The 25,172-nt window shown below is 38.3% G+C and overlaps 1 protein-coding gene across 2 annotated transcripts in view; it reads right to left on the bottom strand.

Moving 5' to 3' along the window:
- The window catches only part of NLK (nemo like kinase), a 170,300-nt gene that overhangs the window by 42,830 nt on the left and 102,298 nt on the right, over positions 1–25,172 (bottom strand). For both annotated transcript variants that reach the window (XR_010748893.1, XM_066363739.1), the window contains exon 3: positions 15,965–16,020. Coding sequence is in view for 1 of the 2 variants with exons in the window: in XM_066363739.1 (XP_066219836.1) it covers positions 15,965–16,020 (56 nt within the window). In the remaining variant the exon portion in view is untranslated. The remainder of the gene's footprint in view (positions 1–15,964; positions 16,021–25,172) is intronic.

A 25,172-nucleotide genomic window follows, 5' to 3' on the forward strand; every position in this document is an offset into this window, starting at 1 on the left:
AGCCTCATCTACTCTTAATTATTCTAAGGAAGTCCTATTATGATTCCCATCATATAAACAAGTCAAGAGGTTTAAAGAGGTGAAGGAACTAGCCAAAGGTCACAGCTAGTCTTCTGCGGAGTTGGTGCTAGAACCCAGCCTTCATTCTTAACTTGTGTTTGGCCTTTCAAAAGATTAACTAAACTTCAGAAAAAAGGTGAATGAAATAATTCTACTTCAGAGAGAAGGTCAGGAGGCTGATTTTAAAATGAGGAGTTACATGGATTTTGGCAGTGGGAGGCAGTGTAGCGTAGGCTTTGGAATCACAGGTGAGGTTAGAATCTTGACTCTGCCACTTCCTAGCTTGAGAACATTAGGCAAGTTAATACCAGGGTTCAGATATTGTATGTGAGTTCCATACAAATGTCTGGCACATGGTGAACAGGGCTTATATGGTAGTTGTTATCATCATCATCATCATCGTTATAGGTGGGAGGAAGGGTAGGTACTGAGTTTATTAACATCAATATGCTAAGCACAGTGCCAAATGTCCTACGCAAATTGACTCATTTATTCCTTGCAACAGTTCCTTCCAGGAAAAATATTATCTCCATTTATCACTGTGGAAACTGAGCCTCAGGGAAGAGCTTCACATAACTTTTTCAAGGTCAAAAAGCTAGTAAGTTAGGGTTAGGGGGGATTCATCAAAACTGCCTGATATCAAAGTCAATGCCTTTGTGAAATTGACCGTGTCCTTTTTCTTCCTATCTTTCCCCCTTCCTCCCAGAAAAAAAAAAGCCAAAAGAAGTAAAAAACAAAAACAAAACACACACACACAAAAAACAGGCAATCAATTTAAAAAGCTCTTTTAAACTCCTGATCTTTAAAGGAAAGATTAGGCAATCTCAAAAGGATATGACTGCCGAAGAGGACAATTTTATTCACTTATTTAGAGGGTCTTATGTGGTTTTTGGCACTGAACAACAGTATGTCCATGGTAGTCACACTCCTTCATGAGGTTAAAAACCTTTTCCTAGACCAAGAACAGTTTTCTACAGTGTATACTATTTTTTAGAGACCCAGGGTTGGTTCTGGACTGGAAACTCAAGGGGACAATTAAAAGTGTTAATCTCTGTCAATCTCCAAATGGAAGACCCCTAGTTTTGGTAAAGGGCTGCTAGTAACCTTGTCTTGAGCCAGGGTGGTAAAAATCAGCTATCAGGTTGGTAGTTTATAACTGGTTAGTATTATGCATTTTCCAAAACAACAAAAACATACATACACAAAATAAAACTTTGTTTGGCTCATGCATGACATATTCCTTTGGAAAAATGCCACTTGGACCTAATACTATTTTCTACCACCTGGCTCTCTCCACATCTAAGTGATATAACAATAAAAAAAAAAGACTACCAATTAAACATATAATTATTAAAATCATCACCAACGGTATACTGCTGTGCTCTTAATATTTAGTAATGACATTCATATAGTATTCAGAGAGCAAACTGATATAAGTAGTACATAAATAAATTGTATTCTGGCTAAAATATAGGTTTGTGCTAGTATGCTGTAGGTCTATTAAGTTCCCTGAAGTACTACTCGCAAATAAATTGAGTTGGTAGCAGGACACTCAGCTGGTCTATGAAGTGGCTAAGTCCCACTGCTTCCCCATATCCTCCAATTAAGGCAGGTCTAATATATTTAGTGGCTTTTGAAACCTCTGGGTCTCTACGTTAACACATGCTTGCTGGTGTCTACCAACCTCAAAAAATAAAGTCAGAGCCTGACCTGTGGTGGTGCAGTGGATAAAGCGTCGACCTGGAAATGCTGAGGTCGCCGGTTCGAAACCCTGGGCTTGCCTAGTCAAGGCACATATGGGAGTTGATGCTTCCAGCTCCTCCTCACCTTCTCTCTGTGTCTCATTCTCCTTCTCTCTCCTCTCCCTCTGTCTCTCCCTCTCTGTCTCTCTCCCCTCTATAATGAATAAAAAAAAATTTTTTTTTAAAAAGTCAGAAGAGTGGGATGTAAGAAAAAGATAAAATAAATGGTCCTATGAGCAATCCTAAACTCTCACCCTTGAATTAAATACGTCAGGAGGCTAATAATCGGAAGGTTAACCAGAAGGTTAAGCAGTTCAGGAAAATGATAATGGGGTTATGAGCCTTTCCAGCAGCTCAAATTAGGTGTGGCTTTGTTGTTAATTCAGTATTATCCTTTAGTAATTGGGAGGCCTGACAGCATTTCATTCCCCCCAGCTGGGAAGTTTTAGAGAGATACTTATTTTTCATGGAGAGGTGAAAAGACTAGACTCAAGCTTTAGACTTTTTTTATTTTTTGGCTTCACCTGGAACACAGGTGTTTCAAAGAGCTGGTGTAAATTGCTTTAGCTATGTATAGTGACTCTTCAAAGCAGAGTGAAAAAAAATCCAACTGTGAGCTGGAACTTCAAAGCAGATGAGGTTACAATCTTGACTCTGCCACTTCCTAACTTGACGTGTAAAAACCTCAGGATTGGCTAATACACTAAAACCTAAGTAATCTTCATGCAACCAGAAAGGGACTACTTACTACTAGAGGTGTGACCACTAAGACCACTAATACAGGGTTTGAAAAGGGAGTGGGTCTACGATGGCAGGCTGAAGGAGGATATTATGTCTTATCCTTTTAGCTAATAAGAAAGGTGTGATAAAGGTAATGAAAACAGCAGTAAGAAAGATATAATGTGGATGCAGTCTGGATGAAAGACTTGGAGGTGATAACAAATTATATATTAAAGATATTTTCTGGGAAGAGGGGACCAGATAAGGGAATATGAAGTGCTAAGGTTAACAACCCATTCCTCACTAACAGGTGACCTCTTATTTTTTAAAAAATCCTCTATATAAATAGGCTAGTTTTGTTACTGACAGACCATTAAAAAAGTCCATTTGTTTAGAACGTTCTATTGACAGGTGGGTCTGACAAACTGTTTACATCAGAAATTTTATAGGAGTTACTATTGTCTTTCTGCCTCACTAAATTCTACCTCAATCCGTCTATCTTTCCAATGCAATTCATGCAATACCTGACTATTGAGTCAGGGGCACTGACCTCTTTTCCCTTAGATTGTCAAATTACAAAATGACAGTTATCTATACAATAGCTACCTGGTGTGAATGAATCAAAACTATACCTACTTTTTAGTCAGATCAGCAAAAAAATATATTTTTGTGTGTGCTGCAGAATCTTAGTAGTTTATGTGTGCCATGAGATGAAAAAGGTTGAAAATCACTGCTCTAAGAATACGAGATGAAGGTCAGTTTTCCACATTCCTAAGTTTCAGCCTGACAACCAGTCTATGACTTAGACCAGGGTTGTCAACCTTTTTATACCTACCGCCCACTTTTGTATCTCTGTTAGTAGTAAAATTTTCTAACTGCCCACCGGTTCCACAGTAATGGTGAGTTATAAAGTAGGGAAGTAACTTTACTTTATAAAATTTATAAAGCAGAGTTACAGCAAGTTAAAGCATATAATAATAATTACTTACCAAGTACTTTATGTCAGATTTTTGCTAAGTTTGGCAGAATAAGTCTTTATAAAACAACTTACTATAGTTAAATCTATCTTTTTATTTATACTTTGGTTGCTCCACTACCACCCACCATGAAAGCTGGAACACCCACTAGTGGGCAGTAGGGACCAGGTTGACTAGCACTGAAGACTGTTCACCCCTCAACAAAAGGGAAAGAATAAAACTGATTCATTACACAGCTTCCAGAATCACTAAGAACTGGGAAAATTTATGATATAAACTAGAAGAGATAAATGCTTACTTCTGATGATAAGGTGCAGTGCAAATATGCCATAAGCAAGCACTGCTAAATAAGCACTTTTATACATTCTAGACAGCTCAAGTTGTATACATGTGTGAAAATTTGTGATATGGTCTGTGAAAAAAACTACCTATCAGGTTAAAAGAGCTCACCATCTGGAGTTGAAAACTATAGCAAGCTGCTCTGCTTGCTCAACTAAGTCTGAATACATTTAATGTTTTACATGCAACGAGCAACTAAAGAAAAACTATCAATGATGTGTTAAAATTTTCATATAGCAAAATAGGGTAGATAACTGGTTTGGCTGGATTGGGAGAAGAAAATAAAGAACCTGTTGTTTCCTATAGAATAAATATAAACAGAAAGCTTCGAAACACAACTTTAATCTCTAGTCTTTACTGACTTAGATAGTAAAAACTGATTCACTCTCTTTCATTTAACATTGGACAGAAACGAACACTAAGCCAGATTATGAAAAAATTTTGCAATATTTTTTATTAAGTAGGCGCCATATAGGTCAGTTTTTTTTTTTTTTTAAAGTCTTCATCTTCATGTGATACATGTTGGAGTAAATATGGCAGTCAGGTAATTTTTCCAAATGAACACAGTGAATTTTGTTAAATGAATAGTATGCAGATCTTGAGGTCTGGTTCCCATGGGTTTTCTTATATGAAAAGTCCAAGAATGACATTTGAAACATGCTTAAACTCACATTAAGCACTAATTCGGAAACCCTGCCATTCCCATTTGAAGGAAAAAAATCTCACAACCATAAATATATGAGACTTAATAGTACCTCTTTCCTCACACATTTTCCTTCCAAAATCTGGTCCACAGAGGATGGAAATTTCAACCTAGATCTCAGATATGTAACTGCCTCTGAAATAAAAATGAAGGCATTAAATAGCATGGATGATGAAAACCAGGTTTATGGATATTGTTGATTTCAAACAATGCTTTCCATGTGAAAGAAAAATAGCAATGCATTACATAGAGAATTGCTTTCTCTTGTAACAAGTGGTCAGCCCTAAATCTCATCAACTTCTTTGCAACAGAAAGGATGGGCGCCTTTGCAACTAGAAGAAATCCACGTGTGCTTCAATTAGAATCACTGACCTTTTCTGAAGCATGCCCGTGCTTCTCTATAGAAATCAATGAAATAAAAGGTCACATTGTTAAAATGTTTGAATACAAAAATCTCTTTCCCAGGCAAAAGCAAATTCCCTTTCTTTTTAAAGTAAATAATTAATGTCAAAAATTAAAAAAATTAAAACTACTTTTAATTGCAATTTAAAACTGACAGAAAGAAAAATCAATTCTACTACTAGAAAGAAACCGCATCATGCTTCTTTCTGCCAAAACAACACATCTTAACGCTTTGTCCAATATATAATGAGCCCTCAAATTAAACCTACCCACCCTTTTTTATTGGTGAAAAACTTACTTCTGTGTCCAGACAATCTGGTTTCAAATGTCCTTCTGCCCAACAGAATTTGAGAGCAATTTACTTCAGTCTACTGTAAAGCTGCAAGAACGATGTCATTAAAAGCAAAAGTAGATTACTATCAGTGGTATACCACTTCTGAAGGAAGGACTAACTTCTCAACATGCCAAACTATCGATGCTTCCATACCTACCCAGTGCTACCTGTTACCAGTGAAATTCATTTTTGGTTGAGGATTTTAAAAGACAAAAGTTATTAAAAAGGAACAGTTATGAAGGGCAGAGAGGATTCAAAATATAAAGAGAACAAAAACCACGAAGAAGAATCTAGGAGAGGAATATCAGAGAAGTCTGTTTCTGAGTACATTTTTTTTTTAGCAGGAGAAAAGAGAGAGAGACAGAAGACAGGAAGGGAGATGAGAAGCATTGATTTTTTGTTGTAGCACCTGCATTGATTACTTTCTCATACGTGCCTTGACTGGAGCCAAGCCAGTGACCCCTTGCTCAAGCCAGCGACCTTGGGGTCATGTCTATCATCCAACCCTCAAGCAAGCAACTCCGTGCTCAGGCCAGCGACCCCGTGCTCAAGCCAGCGACCCCACACTCAAGCCAGCAACCTCGGGGTTTTGAACCTGGGTCCTCTGTGTTCTAGGCCAACACTCTATTTACTGCACCATCACCTGGTCAGGCTGTTTCTGAGTATTTTTTATGGCAGTTAAGAAGAGACAAAATAAAATGGTGGTCCACTTTAAGGGAGCTGCCTTCTCTGTCCACATATTAGCTATGTTATATGTCAATTATATCCCAATAAAGCTGGAAAAAAAGATGTAAGATTTGGGCCCTGGCCAGTTAGCTAGTGGTAGAGTGTCAGCCCAGCGTGTGGAAGTCCCGGGTTTGATTCCTGGCCAGGGCACACAGGAGAAGCGCCCATCTGCTTCTCCACAAAAGATGTAAGATTTGCCATAATGCTTTATCCATTTGTTCAGTCCCTACTTCCTAACATTTATGGAATAAATGTTCTTGTATGCACCACATATTAGAATTGTTCCCCACTGCTATTTAATTACAACAGCTATGCAAAAAGGGTTATATGGACCCACAAATAGAAATCAGATACTGCCTAAAATTTTGTGAAAAAATAAGAACACACTGGAAATATTGATCTCTATGGATATAGGAAGACTAGTGAAAATGTCTTATTCTATGAAAATTATATCTTCCAGATCAGTCTTCCAAACTCCCTTTTTTTGAGGGGTGGGAGATGGAAGAACAGTTTTTTCTACTTAAGAAAATTTGGTTACTATCTCTATTGTAAAACTGATTACCTGGTATATAATTATTTGAAAATTGTCAGTCATCTCCATTGAAACATGAACTCCTTGAGAATATCATCAATGGCTCTTGTACTTTATAGTACTTGCTGGTATGTCTTTCCTGAGAGTACAGTTCTAAAGTTAGGGCATAAAACAAACATTGAGTACCACAAATAATCATCTGGGAAGATGCTATGTTGGGGATCAATATATCAAACTATCATTAAATTCAATAATATTGTGTTCTCTGGTATTGAGGAACAGTGCTGCTTTCTGTGACTGAACCCCTTATGAAACAGAGGGCTTGTGTTCAAGTATGGCTCTTAAATACCAGCATCACACTCAGTTTGGTGACATGCTCTCACTGTGGGAAGCCTATAGGAGCTGAAATTACCTGAGGGAATAGAATATTCTTGATTCTCACTCTCAGTCTCACTCTGGAAAATAAGCTAAATGAATGGAATTGGGCATGAACTAACTAAATGAACTATCTTTTAATGTAAAAAAAAAAGCATGTTGCATATGCCTCAGTTTAAATGCATGACTTAAAGACTCTACTGTAAGTTCAAAAACTCACCATCCAAAGAATGAATGAAGCAGAGTTTGGGTTGATTAGCTCAAGGCTCTGAGTCAAAAACACATATAGCCTTAAACTTTTGAAACCTCATTATGAATCCTGCCCTTTCCACTGTGGATGTGTCAGAATGAAAATAAAGTTAGAAGCTTTTGCCTAAAATATGATATATTCTGAGTTTCTTAAAGCTTAAACAGAAGATGAATTAGGTCTTGAGATTTTTAAAGATCTGTAGATCAATCACAGCTAATTTGGTTGTCACAAAGCATTTATAATAGATTTATATGAAGAACATGAACATGATTATGGGGAACATGGTCTCTCTCCATTTAAAGAGCTGAGAAGCAGGGCAGGAGTAAGCTGCTTCCTTCTCTCCTACCCTTTCTTCAGGCTGTGTTTGGTCCCAGGGCTACTCTAAGACATCGCCTTAGAAAAACACATATCAGAAACTAATTCCATGGTCTCTTCCCCTTGTCTGTCTAGCAGCCTTTATAACAATCCCAATCTTAGCTAGATGACACAAGCAGCTGGCTTATATTTGTACAAAGTCCCTTAGGTGGCAACTGAAAACTTCAACATTTATGCTGATACTCCAGTTCTTTGGCCTAGTGGATCCCAACTCTGAAGGCACATTAAGATCACTGAGGGAAACTTAGAAAAAAATACTATTGATGCCTAGGATACAACTCAAACCAATCAAAATCCAGATCTCTTGGATGTAGGATCTGTGCATCTGCATTTTTAAAAAAGCTCTCTAGGTGACTTTAATGTCAAGCCAGGGTAGAGAATCTCTATTCCTCAGTTTCTTATGCATCGGAACTCTAAGGACTTTCATTATTATTCTACCTCATCCACTTCAAAGCATGGCTCTAAATTATATCTCAAAGCAATTACTACTTTTCTAACTGCAAATTCCTTTCTGGAATACAACCTCATTTTAACTGAACTCCTGCTACCCTTGAACCTGCTCTTTACTTTCATTGCAACATTCAGTCTTTAGATCTCACTTCTCCTCTTTCTCATAGTACCCAAATTCTCTCCTGATTCAATTGCTTCTCTTCTATTGTGGCCAATGATACATTCAAAGTTACCCACCAGATTTCTTCATCTCCTAAAATACCCAACCCAACCAGTCATCAACATCAAAACCCAGGCTGTTCAGTACAAGGCTAAAGAAGTCCTAATCAACTGCCAAGAATCCTTCTGTTTTCCTTTCATAAGAGTCACTACCTATTATCCCGAGACAAGTCCTTGTTAAAGTGTTAAAAATAAATTTTTTTTAACTGTGGTAGAACATACATAACATAAAATTTACCATTTTAACCATTTTTTTCTTAAGTTGAAAAGAGGGGAAACAGTGAGGCAGACTCCTGCATGTGCCCCAACTGGGATCCTCCTGGCAACCCAGTCTGGGGTCAATGCTCAGTATTCCATACTGAGCTACTTTTAGCACCCAAGGCTGATGAGCTCCTACAGAGCTATCCTCAGTGCCCGGGGCCAAGCTTGAACCAATGAGGTTGGCTGTGGGAGGAGAAGAGGGAGAGAAGGGGGGTGGGGGAGAAGCAGATGGTCGCTTCTCCTGTGTGCCCTGACTGGGAATCGAACCTGGGATGTTCATATGCTAGGCCGACACTATCCACTGAGCAACCAGCCAGGGCCCATTTTGAACACTTTTACATATACAGTTCAGTGGCATTAAGTACATTCACAATACTGTGCAACTATCACCACTATCTGATTCTAGAACTTTATCATCCCCAACAGAAACTCTTTAATTTTTAATTGTCATATTCCTTACAACAACACATCTGTCACTGGGCTTTCATAGGTCTACCAAATAAAAATGAATTTCCTCAGTTCAACATTCAAGGCCTTCCTTGACTTGGACCTAATAGTTTAACTTCTCATTTTTCATGCATGCTAAACTATAGTCAACTGGATAATTTGCCATTCCCTAAAAGATGCTCCTGATACTTACTCTGTTCATGTGGAATAGCCATCCTCCTCAGTGCTCCCACCCAAATCCTTCTCATCCTTTCATACTCTTCTGAAATGCCTTTCCCTCCACAAAGTCTTATTGTTTTTGATGCCAGAAATCTTTTAAAAGTCTCACACCTCCCACCTACCTTCTTTTGGCACATTCTGCCATATATGACAGTTATTTCTTTGTATCTGTCTTGTCTACAGACTGCATTCTTCTTGAGGGAAAGCATTAAAAGGCAGCAGTAGGTTAAGAGCACGTCTGGCCCATGGGACCAGGCAACATGGGTTCTAATCCCAGCACTGATATTTCCAAACAGACCTTGGACAAGTTACTTACCTCTCTGAGGTATAGTTTCTTCATCTGTAAAATGGGGATAAGACTAAAGTATTTAGAACATTGCCTGAACACATTAAATGGAAAAAAATATTAAGCAAAGGAACAATTCATCTCTGTATCCATTATATACATGGCAATGCTGAATGTTTGGCTAAATAAGGTTGAGGAGATATTGACTAAGTGGTGGTTAAAATAAAGAATTCAGCTGTTCTTGGATTGTTCTGCAACTTTTCCTTTGTTTTGCCTTTTTCTGCATTTCTCTCCTAGGCTTCAGTGGTAAGGAGCCAAAATTAAGAGACAGTGGAAAAGTGAAAAAAAAATTTTTTTAAATCATCAAATACTTTCCAAGTAATCCAGCTTGGAAACTAAAATGAAAAGGAGTGAAAATTAGGACTCCAGTGCTCTCAGAATATGCAGATTCTTTCTACTGCTATACTTTCCAAGCTAGATGATAATTATATGATTGTATCTCTCACTAGATTACACACCTGAAGGGCAATGATTACCTTATTCATTAATTTAAAAATATTTAGTACCTACTATATGTTAGACGAACAGTGAGTACATTTCAAAAATAGTGAGCAAAACTTAAAGTTCCTGGTTTTAGGAAAATAGTTGCTGCTTATGTTTATGAAATAAGTGAAAATTCTAACAATATGGCAATCTCTAAAGCTCTTAGAATGCAGATTTCTGGTCCTTCCTGGTACTGCTGCTGCAGAAAGAATGCATATGCATATACACATTTCTTTTTAATTTTTGTTCTTAGCTCGTCACTGACTCCTAGAACTATTTTATAGCACCAGGGAAGCATATATTGTATACTCTTTAAGTTATAAAATGTTGCTATAAAATATAGTGTATAATACTATCAATTAAACTACTGCATCTGGAGAGCCGCAAGCTACATGACTGCCTACCAAGGACTCTAACTGGCTGAACCATGTAAGTTCCTTCACTGCCTTTATGACAAGACATTCCTCTTTAAATATTGCATGCACAAGCCAAATCTATTATCCAAATAGGGACACTTTTGAAAGTGAAAGGAAGAACTTATTGTATTAAGACATTAGGTGCCCTGGCCGGTTGGCTCCGTGGTAGTGCGTTGGCCTGGCATGCGGAAGTCCCAGGTTCGATTCCCAGCCAGGGCACACAGGAGAAACGCCTATCTGCTTCTCCACCCCTCCCCCTCTCCTTCCTCTCTGTCTCTCTCTTCCCCTCCCGCAGCCGAGGCTCCATTGGAGCAAAAAGATGGCCCGGGCGCTGGGGATGGCTCTGTGGCCTCTGTCCCAGGCGCTAGAGTGGCTCTGGTCACAATAGAGTGATGCCCTGGATGGGCAGAGCATCGCCCCCTGGTGGGCATGCCGGGTGGATCCCTGTCTGGCGCATGTGGGAGTCTGACTGCCTCCCCGTTTCCAGCTTCAGAAAAATACAAAAAAAAAAAAAAAAAAAAAAGACATTAAGTAATATCCAGGAGCCAGGCAAACTGGGACACATGGTCACTCCATTAGAATTCTCATTCCCATTAGTTTAAGGTTGTAATTGCTTCTAGCACAGAAGACCTGTACCACCTACTGTATATTCATCTCTAGAAAATACTCTCAAGTTAAAAGTAAGTTTTTCCCAAAGCAAGTCAAATTTGTATTTCCAATCCAGTTGGCATCCAGTACTTTCTGGGAAGGGGATTATTTATGTAGAGTCCATAATCCTGACTAAAGCATGATAAATAATATTTTCCAATCAAACAATTAGAACTAGTTTTTTGGGGGATTAAATTTCAGTAGACTCAAGGTAATTAAGTGCCAAACTGTTTTCATACAGATTTCCAAGTAGAAACTCAAAATGTAAAATGAATAATGCAATCCTTTGGCAAGATAAAATTTCAGCTCAGAAAAAAATATAATCTTTCTTAATTATTAAAGAATATATTTATATATTTTCTAGGTGGATATATTAGATTTAAAAAATATGAAAACACAAAAAAGCTGTATATAGAGAGATCCGGGTAGAATTTACTGCTCTTCCGATCCCGGACTCCTGCCAAATCTGTTGCATACTGTAGGTAGATTTGTAAACAGCTATAATCTAGATGTTAGCTTTTTAAAACTTGCTTAAGGAGTTATTTTGTAATCAATTCCATTATGATTTTCAGAGAAAGATATAATTAACTGACACTTTTATTGTATACTCAATGACATTAAAATGTTCACAAACCTCAGGTTTTTCTACAGTATTAACTATTCAATTAATTTTAAAGACATCTGGTTTAAAATATTTGTCTACTAAAAGTTACATATGCAATATTAACATCCCAATTTTCTCATCGTAGAAAAAAATGTAATGATGTGATATTATATGTACAATGGAAAATTACTTAAGATTAATTTTTTCCATTTACAACTTAAATAATATAACAAATATATATTTTTGACCCTATGAACTGATTCCTTTGTCAACTAAGTATTAGCACATTCATTAGATGCAAAGCAATATACTTAAGACTTTAACTAAAATGACAGAGCCTCAAACAGATCTCAAAAAGTTTCTTTAAAGAACAATTCCATGGTCACATATTGAAAACTCAAAACATTACCCATTCTAAAATCTGCAAGGACACAACAATCTTCCAATTAAAACAAATGCATCATCTGCAACCAAATGTAATACATATGCCATTTTTCTTTCTGAGATACTACCAGGGGAAGCTGCTGACACAGATGGATAACATATAAAGTTGAAATCAAATAGTACCTTGATATCCTATTAAATTTTCAATAGTTTTGTACTTTATGTATTAAGTTGTCTTATTTTTCAGGTGGAAATGAAGGAAAACAACTTTGGTTACATCATATTTGTATTTAAAAAGCATAGGACATAGAAAATTCCCACACAGGGTATTAAAATAATCAGCAAAGGCAAAGCATATATGTAACTAAGGCATTACTTTTTTTTTAAGCGAGAGACAGAGAGAGGGACAGACAGACAGGAAGAGATATGAGAAGTATCAACTCGTAGTTGCGGCACTTTTAGTTGTTCATTGATTGATTTCTCATACGTGCCTTGACTGGGGGGCTCCAGCCAAGCCAGTGACCCATTGCTCAAGCCAGTGACCATGGGGTCATGTCTACAATCCCACGCTCAAGCCAGCAATCCCGCTCTCAAGCCAGCGACCTCGGAATTTCAAACCTAAGTCCTCAGTGACCCAGGTCAATGCTTTATCCACTGTGCCGTCTAGTCAGGCATAGCATTTCTCACATTTCCATTTAAAAACACATTTTTAGTGTCTGTACTCCAAGCTAAATCATGTCTTCCTAAAATGTTTTTATAATCCTTTGGCAGCTATAGGTTTAATTTTTTTTTTAATGTTAAAAGGATTCAGTGTTTTCTAAATGGCACCACCACTGGAAAATCTTTTTTATTCTGCGCATCATTCACTATAAAGCCAAAAATTATACAAAACTATACCAGAGAAAAAAAGAATATTGAGGTTTAGGTTTGAAAGATGGATTTTCCATCTGTAGCCATCTAAGTACTGTGAAAACAAGTGCCAATTTTTAAACCTGATGGTAAAAAAATAAAAAAGTAACACATGTAAGTAAATGATGTACCAGAGGGTGATAAATATTTAATGGTAAAGTTTCATTTAAACATTCAAGAACAATTTTGGGGAGAGGAACTTCATAGAAACATTCTGCTAACTAATGAAATGGGATGAAATCAGCTACCAACAGCTACTATATAACACCTATGCCACTCATGGTTTTAAATCATAACTGTGTAACTTTTCCTCTGCTCTGCAAGTATTTAAAATAATAATGAATCAAGGATCTCCCAGTCTCAATTAAGTTATGGTCAATAATAAGAAGCAATTGAGAACTCTTAGCTTATAGAAGTACATATAACGTTTTTAAAGGAATGACAAATGCAAGTACACAAAACTAATACCTGATATGAACAATTCTTGCTTGAACTATAACATAGAAAGTATATATAATGAACTAGCTAAGTGTCCAGTGAAGAGGACCTAAATATATTTGGCATTTACTAAATTCACCCATATTCACTAATTATCTTATATGAAAACACTCTTTCCCCACAGAAGGCCTACAGGCAACCAAAGGGTTAATGCAGCAGATCTGGACTACCCAAATCCTACACATTCTGAAAGTCTTTAGGACTGGTCCCTGACTGGCTTCTGGAAAATAACCTTTGTGCCCCTGCAATATCCTGCCTCATAAGAGTATCTTAGTATACCTGGGGCTTTGGCCACACAACACAGTTTATGTTAACAATGTGATTTATGGTGTACACCTGTTTTTGTTTGCTTGGGGTCTTGGTATTAGTTTAAACTCTGGGTGCAGAGAAGGGTGGAGGGCTGGAGACTGAGTAGCTAAGGTCAGTTCCTTGGGTGCTCTATCCCTACCTGACTGACATCCAGTAAAAACTCTGGACTCCAAAGCTCATGTGAACTTCCCTGGTTGACATCTGCTGTGTTGTCATACATTGTTGCTGAGAGAATTAAGAACTATCTGTGCGATTCCACCAGGTGAGAATAACTAGAACTTTGTGCCTAATTTGTCCTGAACTCTGTCGTATGCACCTTTTTTCCTTTGCTGATTTTAATCTCTACCCACAAAGTAGAACAGCTTTCCTGGGTCCTCTGAGTTCTTTCAGCAAGTCACTGAACCTGAGGGTGATCCTGGGGACCCTCCAACGCAGCCTACAGTACAGTAAAATTCTTATTTAATAAAGAGGATTTCTAATTTCAAGGTTTGGTGTCAGCAACTTTATTTTCAAAGAGGCAGAAAGAGTAGACAGTACACACTCATAGGAATGTCTTCTAGTATGTGGGTTTCTTTCCCACCAACTAAAGGAATCATTAATGCTTTCTCCTCAGTTGCTACTACTGACATATAGTGGAAGAGAAAAGAACTCTCTCAATTCTGACATATAGTTGAGAAAAGATCTTTCTCACTTTTATCTTTAGGTTAATTTTGTACTTTTTGTAAAAATGGGTGTTCAGAACCCTCTGGTATGGCCCAGATCTCAGGTATAGAAAGATACTCTTACCAGCCAGAAGAGAGTCAAGAGTCAATCCTTTCTCTGGAGTGGGCAGGGCTGGAGTACCCCAAGTCCACTGACTTAACCCGTTACAAAGAGATTAATTCCATAAGAGATTTATGGGTTAAAATATCATTAAGGATTACAGTATTCAAGAGCTTTTGATCTATTAGATCAAAACATCTCAGCAATGTTGATCACTGACAATTCTATCACTTTACAACAGCTTCCTAGTCAGTTTAGCTGTTCTTTTTCTTTGAAAAACTCTTAATTGTTCCCAGTTACTAAGGAAATTATAAAAGATAATTGTCTAGTATGGAATTACCTACTATCTGTGTAAAAATGAGATTTTCATTTAGCTCACTGCTCAATGATCAGAAAAAGTATCTTGCTATTATATTGGTTTCCATTCTGAGTCACAGGCCTAGTGTTAATAAAAAGCCTTGAGTAAATAAACAGTACCATCATGAGCTCACTGAATTCAATGATTTAGGATTTCCTGTCTTTCACTTAAAAGTGTTACGAAATTAAGTACAGAATGGTAAATGATGATGTTTTGCCTAGGAATGTCAAATGGGCTAATTTATACTTTGTTTCTTTCCCCATGCACCGTCCCAGGAGCTATTTCCACGCACTACTTTATAGTTTATTATTATCTATGATACCTAACATACCAATTTTACACATTAACTGTAGTAGTGATAGGAGAATGTTAAAGCCTCTATTCTGACAGAATTATATACGTAGGGTTGAAACCAAGATTACATAATCAGACTGCCTGGAATTGAACCTCAATCCCAACACTTACTAGCTTTGTGATCTTGGTCAAGTCTTTTACAAATCTGTTGTGCCTCAATTTCCTCTTCTGTTAAATGGGGATAATCACAATACCTTCCCCAGGTGGCTGTTACAGAGATTAAATGAACTCGTATGTGTCAATTTAGAACTGTGCCTCGCATCTGATAAATACCGACGTGACGGCTACTACCATCAACATCATCCCTGTACTTATTCCAAGGCACTTGGGACATTTAACTTAAATTATCTTTTTAGTTTTCACTTTACCCCAAATGGTAGAAAAAAAGGGGCTATATTTTTCTCTTGGATCACAAGCAGTTGTTGTCTAGTGACAAGAGCACCTTATTGAGTTCCACTGTAACACAGCTGCCTCCCTGGTTACATCTGCAAAATGGGGATGGTAATAACCTATTTTATAAGGCTGTGTGCAAATTAAGCAAAATATCTGCTCAGAAGTCCTTTTTTGTGGTAATACCACTCAGGATATATTGATAATACTAAGCTGTCAGATATTTGGGATTTCAAAATTACCTGGTCCAGGTGCTCAACCACTGCAAGAATGAGATTTAATACACTTTAAGGCATAAACCTCGAAAGGTGCTAGAAGAACAAGTTAATTAAAATACTGTCCCCCTTCTTTCACATTCCCTGGTTAGGATACATTTCTTCAAAATAGTCAATGTGTGGAGGTTGGAGTATGTCAAGGGCAGAGAGTACCTGAGAAAAGGAAAAAAAAAAGTAAAATTTAGAGAACTAAAAAGGAAACAACATATGACATAAATGCAAGCAAATACTATTGTATTGACGTTTTAATGATTTAAAGCTTAGGTACAATTGTCCACTAAGAGTAACTAAATTGATCAGTCAAGAAACATAGTACTAAACATTAAGATAGGTTTGTAAACTTACTACCTAAAGATAATTCTACCTAAACCAAATGAGAGGCTACTGGGTTATATTGTATTCTACCAGAAACACTGCATATGAGAGTGTTATAAAGAAGTGCCCTATTTTTAATAATCGGTATTGCTCTCAGAGCATGAGGAGCCATAACTAGCATTCATTCCTTTATTTCTCTGTTCAAAAAATGTTTAATAATTTTATCTGGCAGGCACTGTGGCAGGCTCTTAGATTACAATGAACAAAACTGATATTTCTGCTCCCATGACTAGGGAAGAGGGAGGCATTAAACATATGAACAAATAGTTAACCAAACATTCAAATTATGTACAGCATTTTGAATTTTATTCCAAGTCAAAAAAAAAAAAAAAAAAAGCCACAAGGATGGGGGAATAAAGACTTTAAGATATATTTGAAATCCAGTCCTTTTTAAAAGCAGCATACTACCAATGTTACTTCTACCATCGAAACATAATAGGCCTCCTTCCCCTACCAGCTGACTGACTACTCTTTCAATGCCACCATGTTATGTCTAAGAATCTGAACATATCTGGCCAATGAGACATACCAGGCTCAAAGAATATGGAAGAAATTGTTTAATAGGAAGTAAACTGTAAGGTGGTACAATTCAAATTTTCTGATCTTTAGTTTATTAAGAAAAAAATTTTTATTATAGAGAATTCTAAACACATAAAAGTGGGCAGGAGAGTATAAAGAATACTCATGTAACCATGTAAATATTCATGTAAACTTATTAGTTATCTATACAAGGCCATCTTGTTTCATCTACTGTCCCTACATAATTTTGAAGGAAATACTAGGTTTATTTCAGCTATACATCAGCAAGTATTTCTAAAAGATAAAAACTTTAAAAAATATATTTATAACTATCAAATTTTAAAATGTAATGTCTTTTATTTTTTGAACTGAATTAATACATTTTATTAAGGATAAAAATAAACAAATGACCAATCTACTGCATATGTATGCATAATCCTTCAATACCATCAAATATGCAGTCCTCAAATATCCAATTTTCTTTTATTCCTAAGATTTATTGATTTTTAGAGAGAGGAGAGAGAGAGTGAGAGGAGGAGGAAGGAGTGAGAACCATCAACTCATAATAGTCCTTTTTAAAAGCAGCATACTACCAATGCTACTTCTGGGGTTTCAAACTGGCAACCCTAAACATTCCAGGGTGATGCTTTATCCACTGCACCATCACAGGTCAGGCTCCAATTTTCTTTTTTAAAAAAGACTGTGGCCCTGGCCAGCGGCTCAGTGGATAGAGCGTCTGCCCGGCATATGAACATCCTGTGTTCGATTCCCAGTAAGGGCACACAGGAGAAGTGATCATCTACTTCTCTCCCCCTCCCTCTCACCCTTCTCTCCCTCTTCCCCTCCCACAGCCAGTGGCTAGATTGGTTTGAGCGTGGCCCTGGGTGCTGAGGATAGCTCGGTTGGTCCAAGTACATCAGCCTCAGTGCTAAAAATAGCTCAGTACTCGAGCATCGACCCCAAACAAGGTTGACGGGTGGATCCCAGTCAGGGCACATGTGGGAATCTGCCTCACTATCTCCCCTCCTCTCACCTAAAAAGAAAAAATAAAGTTTGTTAGTCTAGCCTGCCTGGTGGTAGTACAGTGGATAGAGCGTCAATTCTGGATGCTGAGGAATCTAGTTTGAAACCCTGAGGTCATTGGCTTGAGTGCAGAATCACTGATATGATCCCAAGGTCACTGGCTTGAGCCCAAAGGTCACTGGCTTGATCCAGGGGTCACTGGCTCAAGCACATATGAGAAGCAATCAATGAACAACTAAAGTGAAGCAACTATGAGTTGATGCTTCTTATCTCTCTCTGTCTGAAAAATCAATTTTAAAAATGTCTGTTAGTAAAAAAAAAAAAAAAAAAAAAAAAAAAAGGTCTGTTAGTGCCTGACCAGGCGGTGGCGCAGTGGATAGAGCATCGGACTGGGATGCAGAGGACCCAGGTTTGAGACCTCGAGGTTACCAGCTTGAGCGCGGGCTCATCTGGTTTGAGCAAAAGCCCACCAGCTTGAACCCAAGGTCACTGGCTCCAGCAAGGAGTTACTCGGTTTGCTGAAGGCCCGCGGTCAAAGCACAAATATGAAAGCAATCAATGAACAACTAAGGTGTTGCAATGTGCAATGAAAAACTAATGACTGATGCTGCTCATCTCTCTCTGTTCCTGTCTGTCTGTCCCTGTCTATCCCTCTCTCTGACTCACTGTCTCTGTAAAAAAAAAATAAATAAATAAAATTAGAAAAAAATGTCTGTTAGTATAAATCAGGAGTGAAATAAGATTTACATGTTATGGTTGATTTGTTTATTTTAAGTTTTAACTTACAGATTTCTTCTCCCTTTCTTCATTTCCCCTTGCAATTTACTTGTGGATGAAATCTTGTTCATTTTAAAGGTTATTTTTTTTAAGTCAAGCACTTCTCACTTTAAAATTTTAAATTAAACTAAAACCTTCTGTAATGAAAAAACCTTCACTCATTTAAAACCAGTTGAACATAAAGGTTTTAAAATAGTTTAAATGTTTATCAGATAGATGATCTATCTTTCCTTTCTGAATTAAAATGTTTACACTTAGAACTTTGGTATAAATTTGTTTGCAAAATAACAGATTTTCTAGTTTCTTCAAAGAGTAATTTTTATCATATGAAAGATAAATTATTTTAATTTCTATATTTTTAAAAAACCTATAATTAGCTGGTGGCACAAATACACATAAATTTATTTATGTGATAGAACAATTTTTAACATAAATATTTGATACCTGGGAAGGAAGTTAGAAATTAGCGTTTTATTTGACATCTTTCGGACTCTAAATTCTGTATCTCAACAACACACATCCGTCTTGCAGGAAAACAGAATGCAGGGAATGACGGCGTCCATTAGACAAAGCTATTTCACACTTCACATCTATCTGCTATAATTAGAGGTTATCTACAGGAAAGTGACAACCACACATTTAAACCTTGATAGAAAAGAAGGAGGCTTTCTTACTACAAATTTGAGGAGGCTTTTGGTAGAAAAGCCATAAAAGAGGGTTAGAAATTTGCACTAAAGCATTTAGTTGTGATTGTTAGCTTCGAAGGTGAAATATTTGAAACTCTGTATGGAATTTTTAAACCGCCTGTTGTTTTTCACTCCTGTTCTACCTCAAAATGTTATCAGAGAATGGCATTCCAGTGTTTCTAGATGGCACAAACAGAACTGAGACCAGCAGAAATGATCTAGGAATCTCAGAAGTGAGAATAAGAGTAGCAGAGTTTCAAACTCCAGACTTCAGTTCTGACTGCCTATTTAAATTGCTCGAGTCCCTCTATTGATGCCACTATTATTTATGGGAATAAAGTATGTGACATTAGCCTTATTTGAAAATATAGGAGAATGCCTGTAAAGAGTCAAAGTATCCCCAAATACCACCAATCCTTCAAAGGATCTCAAATACAAAAAAAGTAGTTATATTTGTTTAATTAAAAATGAACTGGGCTCTTGGTTCCTGAGATTATCATTAGAGGAGAGAGCAGAGCAGAGAGCAGAAGGAGGCCACGTGGAGGAAACCAGGAGAAGCAGCCAAGATGGCGGAGTGCTGAGTGAGATGCCAGTTTGTGCAGAGTTTGTATCTGGGATAAGGAAGGAGATGGGGAACTGAGGAGAATAAGGCTGGTGAGCTAGAAACCTTTGATTCTAGGAAACTCGGATAATTCAGTGGCTTTGTGAGCACTGAATGTGAGTGGGTTTTGGAGCCCAGTGTGTATTTTTACTCGCCTGCTGGGTGTAAGCTAGGATTAAAGACTATGGCCCACCCCCCCCAAAAAAAAAAAAAATTAACTGAAGCTTAAATAACAGTGTTTCAGCACATTTCTCAAATCTCTTATGAACATTATAACTACATTTTAGAATTTTAACCTCTGTGATGTTAGAAGATTCAATATAAATTGGTGACATGATCAGGAAATGGCTTAGTTTTTTCAGTCAGCCCTTTATCAATAATACAACTGCTGTGAATAATCTCAATCCTAAATATAGACTAGAAATTAAACTCTTCATAAAATTGGGTTAAATCCCATGTTTAGCAAAGGACCTACTCCCTGCTTATTGTCTAACCCCCCCCCCCCATAGATTTTAAGTTCTTTAAGGTAGAGACTATGTTATTACTATTCTTTTTATAGAGTTGTAACATACAGGAAAGTACACAAATCCTAAGTGTATAATTCAATTTATTTTTATACACATAGTGTATAATATGATGAATTCTTATTTCATGGTTAAAATCCAGATCAAGAAATTAAGCATTTCAAAAACCCAGAAGACCCCCTAACCCCTTTCCAATCAAAACCCATTTCTGCTCAGAGGTTACCAATATTATCATTTCCATCACCATAGATTCATTTTGCCTGTCCCTGAACTTAATAAAAATTGAATCAAATTGTGTATGGCTTCTTTCATTTACTGTTATGCCTGTGAGACTCATGGTTTGGATTACATACAGCTTATTTTGGGGAGAACATGGCTATTAACCACACATCCATGTTGATGTGATCAGCATTTCATCCTCTTTACTGATGTGTAGTACACTATTACATGAATGAAATATAATACAACATACTCACCCAGGGTACCACTGGCAACATTTGGGTTGTTTACCAATTTCTAGGTATTAGGAATAAAACTGCTATGAACATTCATGTATAGCTCATTTGGTAGATACACGCAATCATTTGCCTCGAATATACCAAGGAGTAGAATTGCTGGGTCACTGTGTGAGTGTATATTTAGCTTTAGTAGAAATTAAGTTTTCCTAAGTGATTTTACAAATTTTCACTTTCACCAGCAATGATAAGCATTTCAGTTGATTCATAACCTTGGCAATACTGGTGGGTATCGTCTTTTTTTTCTTTTATTTTAAAGTGAGAGAGAGAGAAAGAGAAAGAGACAGGAAGGGAGAGAGATGAGAAGCATCAACTCGTAGTTGAATACTTTTAGTTGTTCATTAATTGCTTCTCATATGTGCCTTGACTGAGGGAGGAGGGCTTCAGCTGAGCCCATGACCCCTTGATCAAACCAGTGACCTTGGGCTCAAGCCAGTGACCACCGAATCATGTCAATGATCCCATGCTCAAGTTGGTGACCCTGTGCTCAAGCCGGTGACCTCAGGGTTTTAAACCTGGGAGCTCAATGTCCCAGGTCGATGCTTTATCCACTGTGCCATCTGTGGTCAGGTTGTCAGTCTTTTTTATTTCAGCCATTTTGGTAGGTACACAGTAGTATCTCATTGTAATTTTAATTTCCATGTCTCTAATGACTAAAGACTTTGAGCACTAGTCATATGCTTATCAGCTATTTGATTATCCTCTTTGAAATTCTTAAGTCTTTTACTAATGGGCAAAAGTTGTCAATTTGTAGAACTCTTTTTAAGATTTATGTTTAGATATAGAATTTACAGTCTGAAAAATGTCAGGTAAATATTTCTAATGGTATTCTTCAAATGCTAAATATTTATTTTAAAAATTGTTCTATTATATAATGTATTTTGAAAACAGCTTTTTGCTGGATATGTCTGAGGTCTGTCCTTTCATTCTCTCTTTTTTTTTTTTTTTCTGAAGCTGAAAACGGGAAGGCAATCAGACAGACTCCTGCATGTGCCCCACCGGGATCCACCCGGCACGCCCACCATGGGCGAAGCTCTGCCCACCAGGGGGCGATGCTCTGCCCCTCCGGGGCATTGCTCTGCCGCGACCAGAGCCACTCTAGCGCCTGGGGCAGAGGCCAAGGAGCCATCCCCAGCGCCCGGGCCATCTTTGCTCCAATGGAGCCTTTGCTGCGGGAGGGGAAGAGAGAGACAGAGAGGAAGGAGGGGGGTGGGGGTGGAGAAGCAAATGGGCGCTTCTCCTATGTGCCCTGGCCAGGAATCGAACCCGGGTCCCCCGCACGCCAGGCTGACACTCCACCGCTGAGCCAACCGGCCAGGGCCTCATTCTCTTAATTTTTGATGAGCAGTCTTAATGTAAATGGTGTCCAATTTAACAATCTTTTTAATGGTTAATGCTTTTCTTGTTCAACTAAAATATCTTTGCTTATCTCAAAGTCATGAAGATATTTCCCATGTCTTATTCTAGAAGCTTTATCATTTTATTTTTCACATTTAAGTCTGTGATCCATTTTGAATTAACTTCCGTATATGTTGTGAAGTACACTTTTCATATGGATATTGAATTGATTCCGGTTTCCTGAAATGGCCAGGCATTCTCCACTGGACTGCAGTAGTGGTGCCTCTCTTGTAAACCATATGCCTATGTCAGTTTATAGACTCCCTATTTTGTTCCATTAATCTATTTGTTTACCCTTGTGCTGCCTTGACGACTGTGGCTTCCTATGTTTCAATACCTGGAAGTGTGAATCTCCAATTTTGTTGAATTTCTTCAAGATTACCTTGAATATTTTAGGTCTTTTTCATTTCCATAAAATTTAGAATATTTGTCAATTTCCACATACACATATACACAAAATCCTGCTGGGATTATGGTCAGGATGACATTGAATATACAGTTCAATTTGGGGAGAACATGCCTATTATTAATGGGCAAAAATTGTCAATTTGTAGAACTCTTTTAAGTTCTATGTTTAGATACAGAATTTACAGTCTGTTTAGATGCCGAATTACAGCCTATTAACAACTACAATGAGTTTTCCAATCCATGAACACAAGAGATGATATTATTTTAAATGCATCAAGAATCTGCCTAGTACCAAAAATTTTATGCACTGAGCAAACAAAACCAAATTCACTCAAAAGTAACCTAATCTACAGCATCCTTTGCTTTTTCACACTCTTTAGCAAAAGTATTAGCATTAATATGTCTACAGCTAAAGCACACATCTGCGCTGAAAGAAGGGTCCGATTGGTTCCATTTTGGTATGAGTCTTTATTCTATTTATGAATTCAAAGAGGCCTTGTTCTAGTTAAGTCAGACTATCCAAAGAAAAACAGTGATGCTTGTCTCCACTCTCTCCTCTTTGCCTCCTCTACTCTTCTCTAGAGTACCCCAGAAGTAGAAGACTGGGAAAAAGTAACTACAAGAGAGAGATCACTGTGGTTATCATTCTAGACCCTGAGATTTCTCTTTTTCTATCACTTTCACTCACTCACTCACATACTATTCAGATAGACTGCCTACGGTGTGTTTAGGGCTATTGCTCAAAGACAGAAAAGCCCAAGACTTGTATTATAGGGGCTCTTAGCAAAAATCAATGGGCTTCAATGGGGCTCTAAATGGGCTTTAGAGGACTACTGAAAGCCTCAAATCACACAAAATTGTGTGTAAGTACATTTTTCCAAGAGAGGGTTCATAGCTCTTATCAGATTTTCTTTTTGTATTTTTTTTTTTTTTTTTTTCTGAAGCTGAAAACGGGAAGGCAATCAGACAGACTCCCGCATGTGCCCGACCGGGATCCACCCGGCACGCCCACCAGGGGCTGATGCTCTGCCCACCAGGGGGCGATGCTCTGCCCCTCCGGGGCATCACTCTGTCGCGACCAGAGCCACTCTAGAGCCTGGGGCAGAGGCCAAGGAGCCATCCCCAGCGCCCGGGCCATCTTTTTGCTCCAATGGAGCCTCGGCTGCGGGAGGGGAAGAGAGAGACAGAGAGGAAGGAGGAGGGGAGGGTGGAGAAGCAGATGGGCGCCTCTCCTGTGTGCCCTGGCCAGGAATCGAACCCGGGACTTCCGCCCGCCAGGCCGACGCTCTACCACTGAGCCAACCGGCCAGGGCCTGTATTTTTCTGAAGTTGGAAGCGGGGAGGCAGTCAGACAGACTCCTGCATGCGCCCCACCGGGATCCACCCGGCATGCCCACCAGGGGGCAATAATCTGCCCATCTGGGGCGTTGCCACACAGCGACAGGGGCCATTCTAGTACCTGAGGTGGAGGCCATAGAGCCATCCTCAGCGCCCAGGCTAACTTTGCTCCAATGGAGCCTTGGCTATGGGAGGGGAAGAGAGAGATAGAGAGGAAGGAGAGGGGGAAGGAGAAGCAGATGGGCACTTCTCCTGTGTGCCCTGGCCGGGAACCAAAACTGGGAATTCCACATGCCATGCTGACGCTCTACTGATGAGCCAACCAGCCAGGGCCTCTTATTAGATTTTAAAAGAATTACAAGACTGAAAAAAACTGAATCATTTCTTTCCCATGCTGATGTGACTATTGTAGGTATGTACATATATGCACAAGAGCATAGTAGATGGCCTGAATAGGTGGTGGCACAGTGGATAGAGCGTCAGCCTGGGACGCTGTGGACCCAGGTTCAAAACCCCAATGTCGCTGGCTTGATCGGTGGGATGACAGACATGACCCCATGGTTGCTTCCTTGAGCCTAAAGGTTTCTGGCTTGAAGCCTGAGGTCACTGACTTGGCTGGAGCCCCCGGGTCAAGGCACATATGAGAAAGCAATCAATGAACAACTAAGGTGCAGCACTATGAGTTGATGCTTCTCATCTCTCTCCCTTCCTGCCTTTATTCCCCCCCCCTCTCTCCCTTCCCCTCTTACCAAAAAAAAGAAAAAAAAAAAAAAAGAGAGAGAGCACACATAAGTTGATGAAGTAAAGACTATTTTGCCAGACTCTATAATAGCTCAGACTCTAACTAGATATTAGTGGTAAGCCTAAACAATATCAATCTTTACAAAGCTAAATTCATTTTTCTTTTCCTAAGTTATTACATCAATGTAAACCTATCCTTGAAGATGATAAACAATTTGTACTTAAAGGGGGGGAAAAAGTGTGTGTGTATATGTGTGTAGCTCAGTCAGTCAGATCAACTGAAATCAATGAATTTGATATAGTGACTTTGTAGGTTCTGTTCAAAGAAAATATAAAGCCTCCTAGGGCTCCATAGTTATTCTCTGACATATAAAAAACTATCCAAATTAAAATTCAACCT

Source organism: Saccopteryx leptura, chromosome 2 (assembly GCF_036850995.1).
Source record: "Saccopteryx leptura isolate mSacLep1 chromosome 2, mSacLep1_pri_phased_curated, whole genome shotgun sequence".
Lineage (NCBI taxonomy): Eukaryota > Metazoa > Chordata > Mammalia > Chiroptera > Emballonuridae > Saccopteryx > Saccopteryx leptura.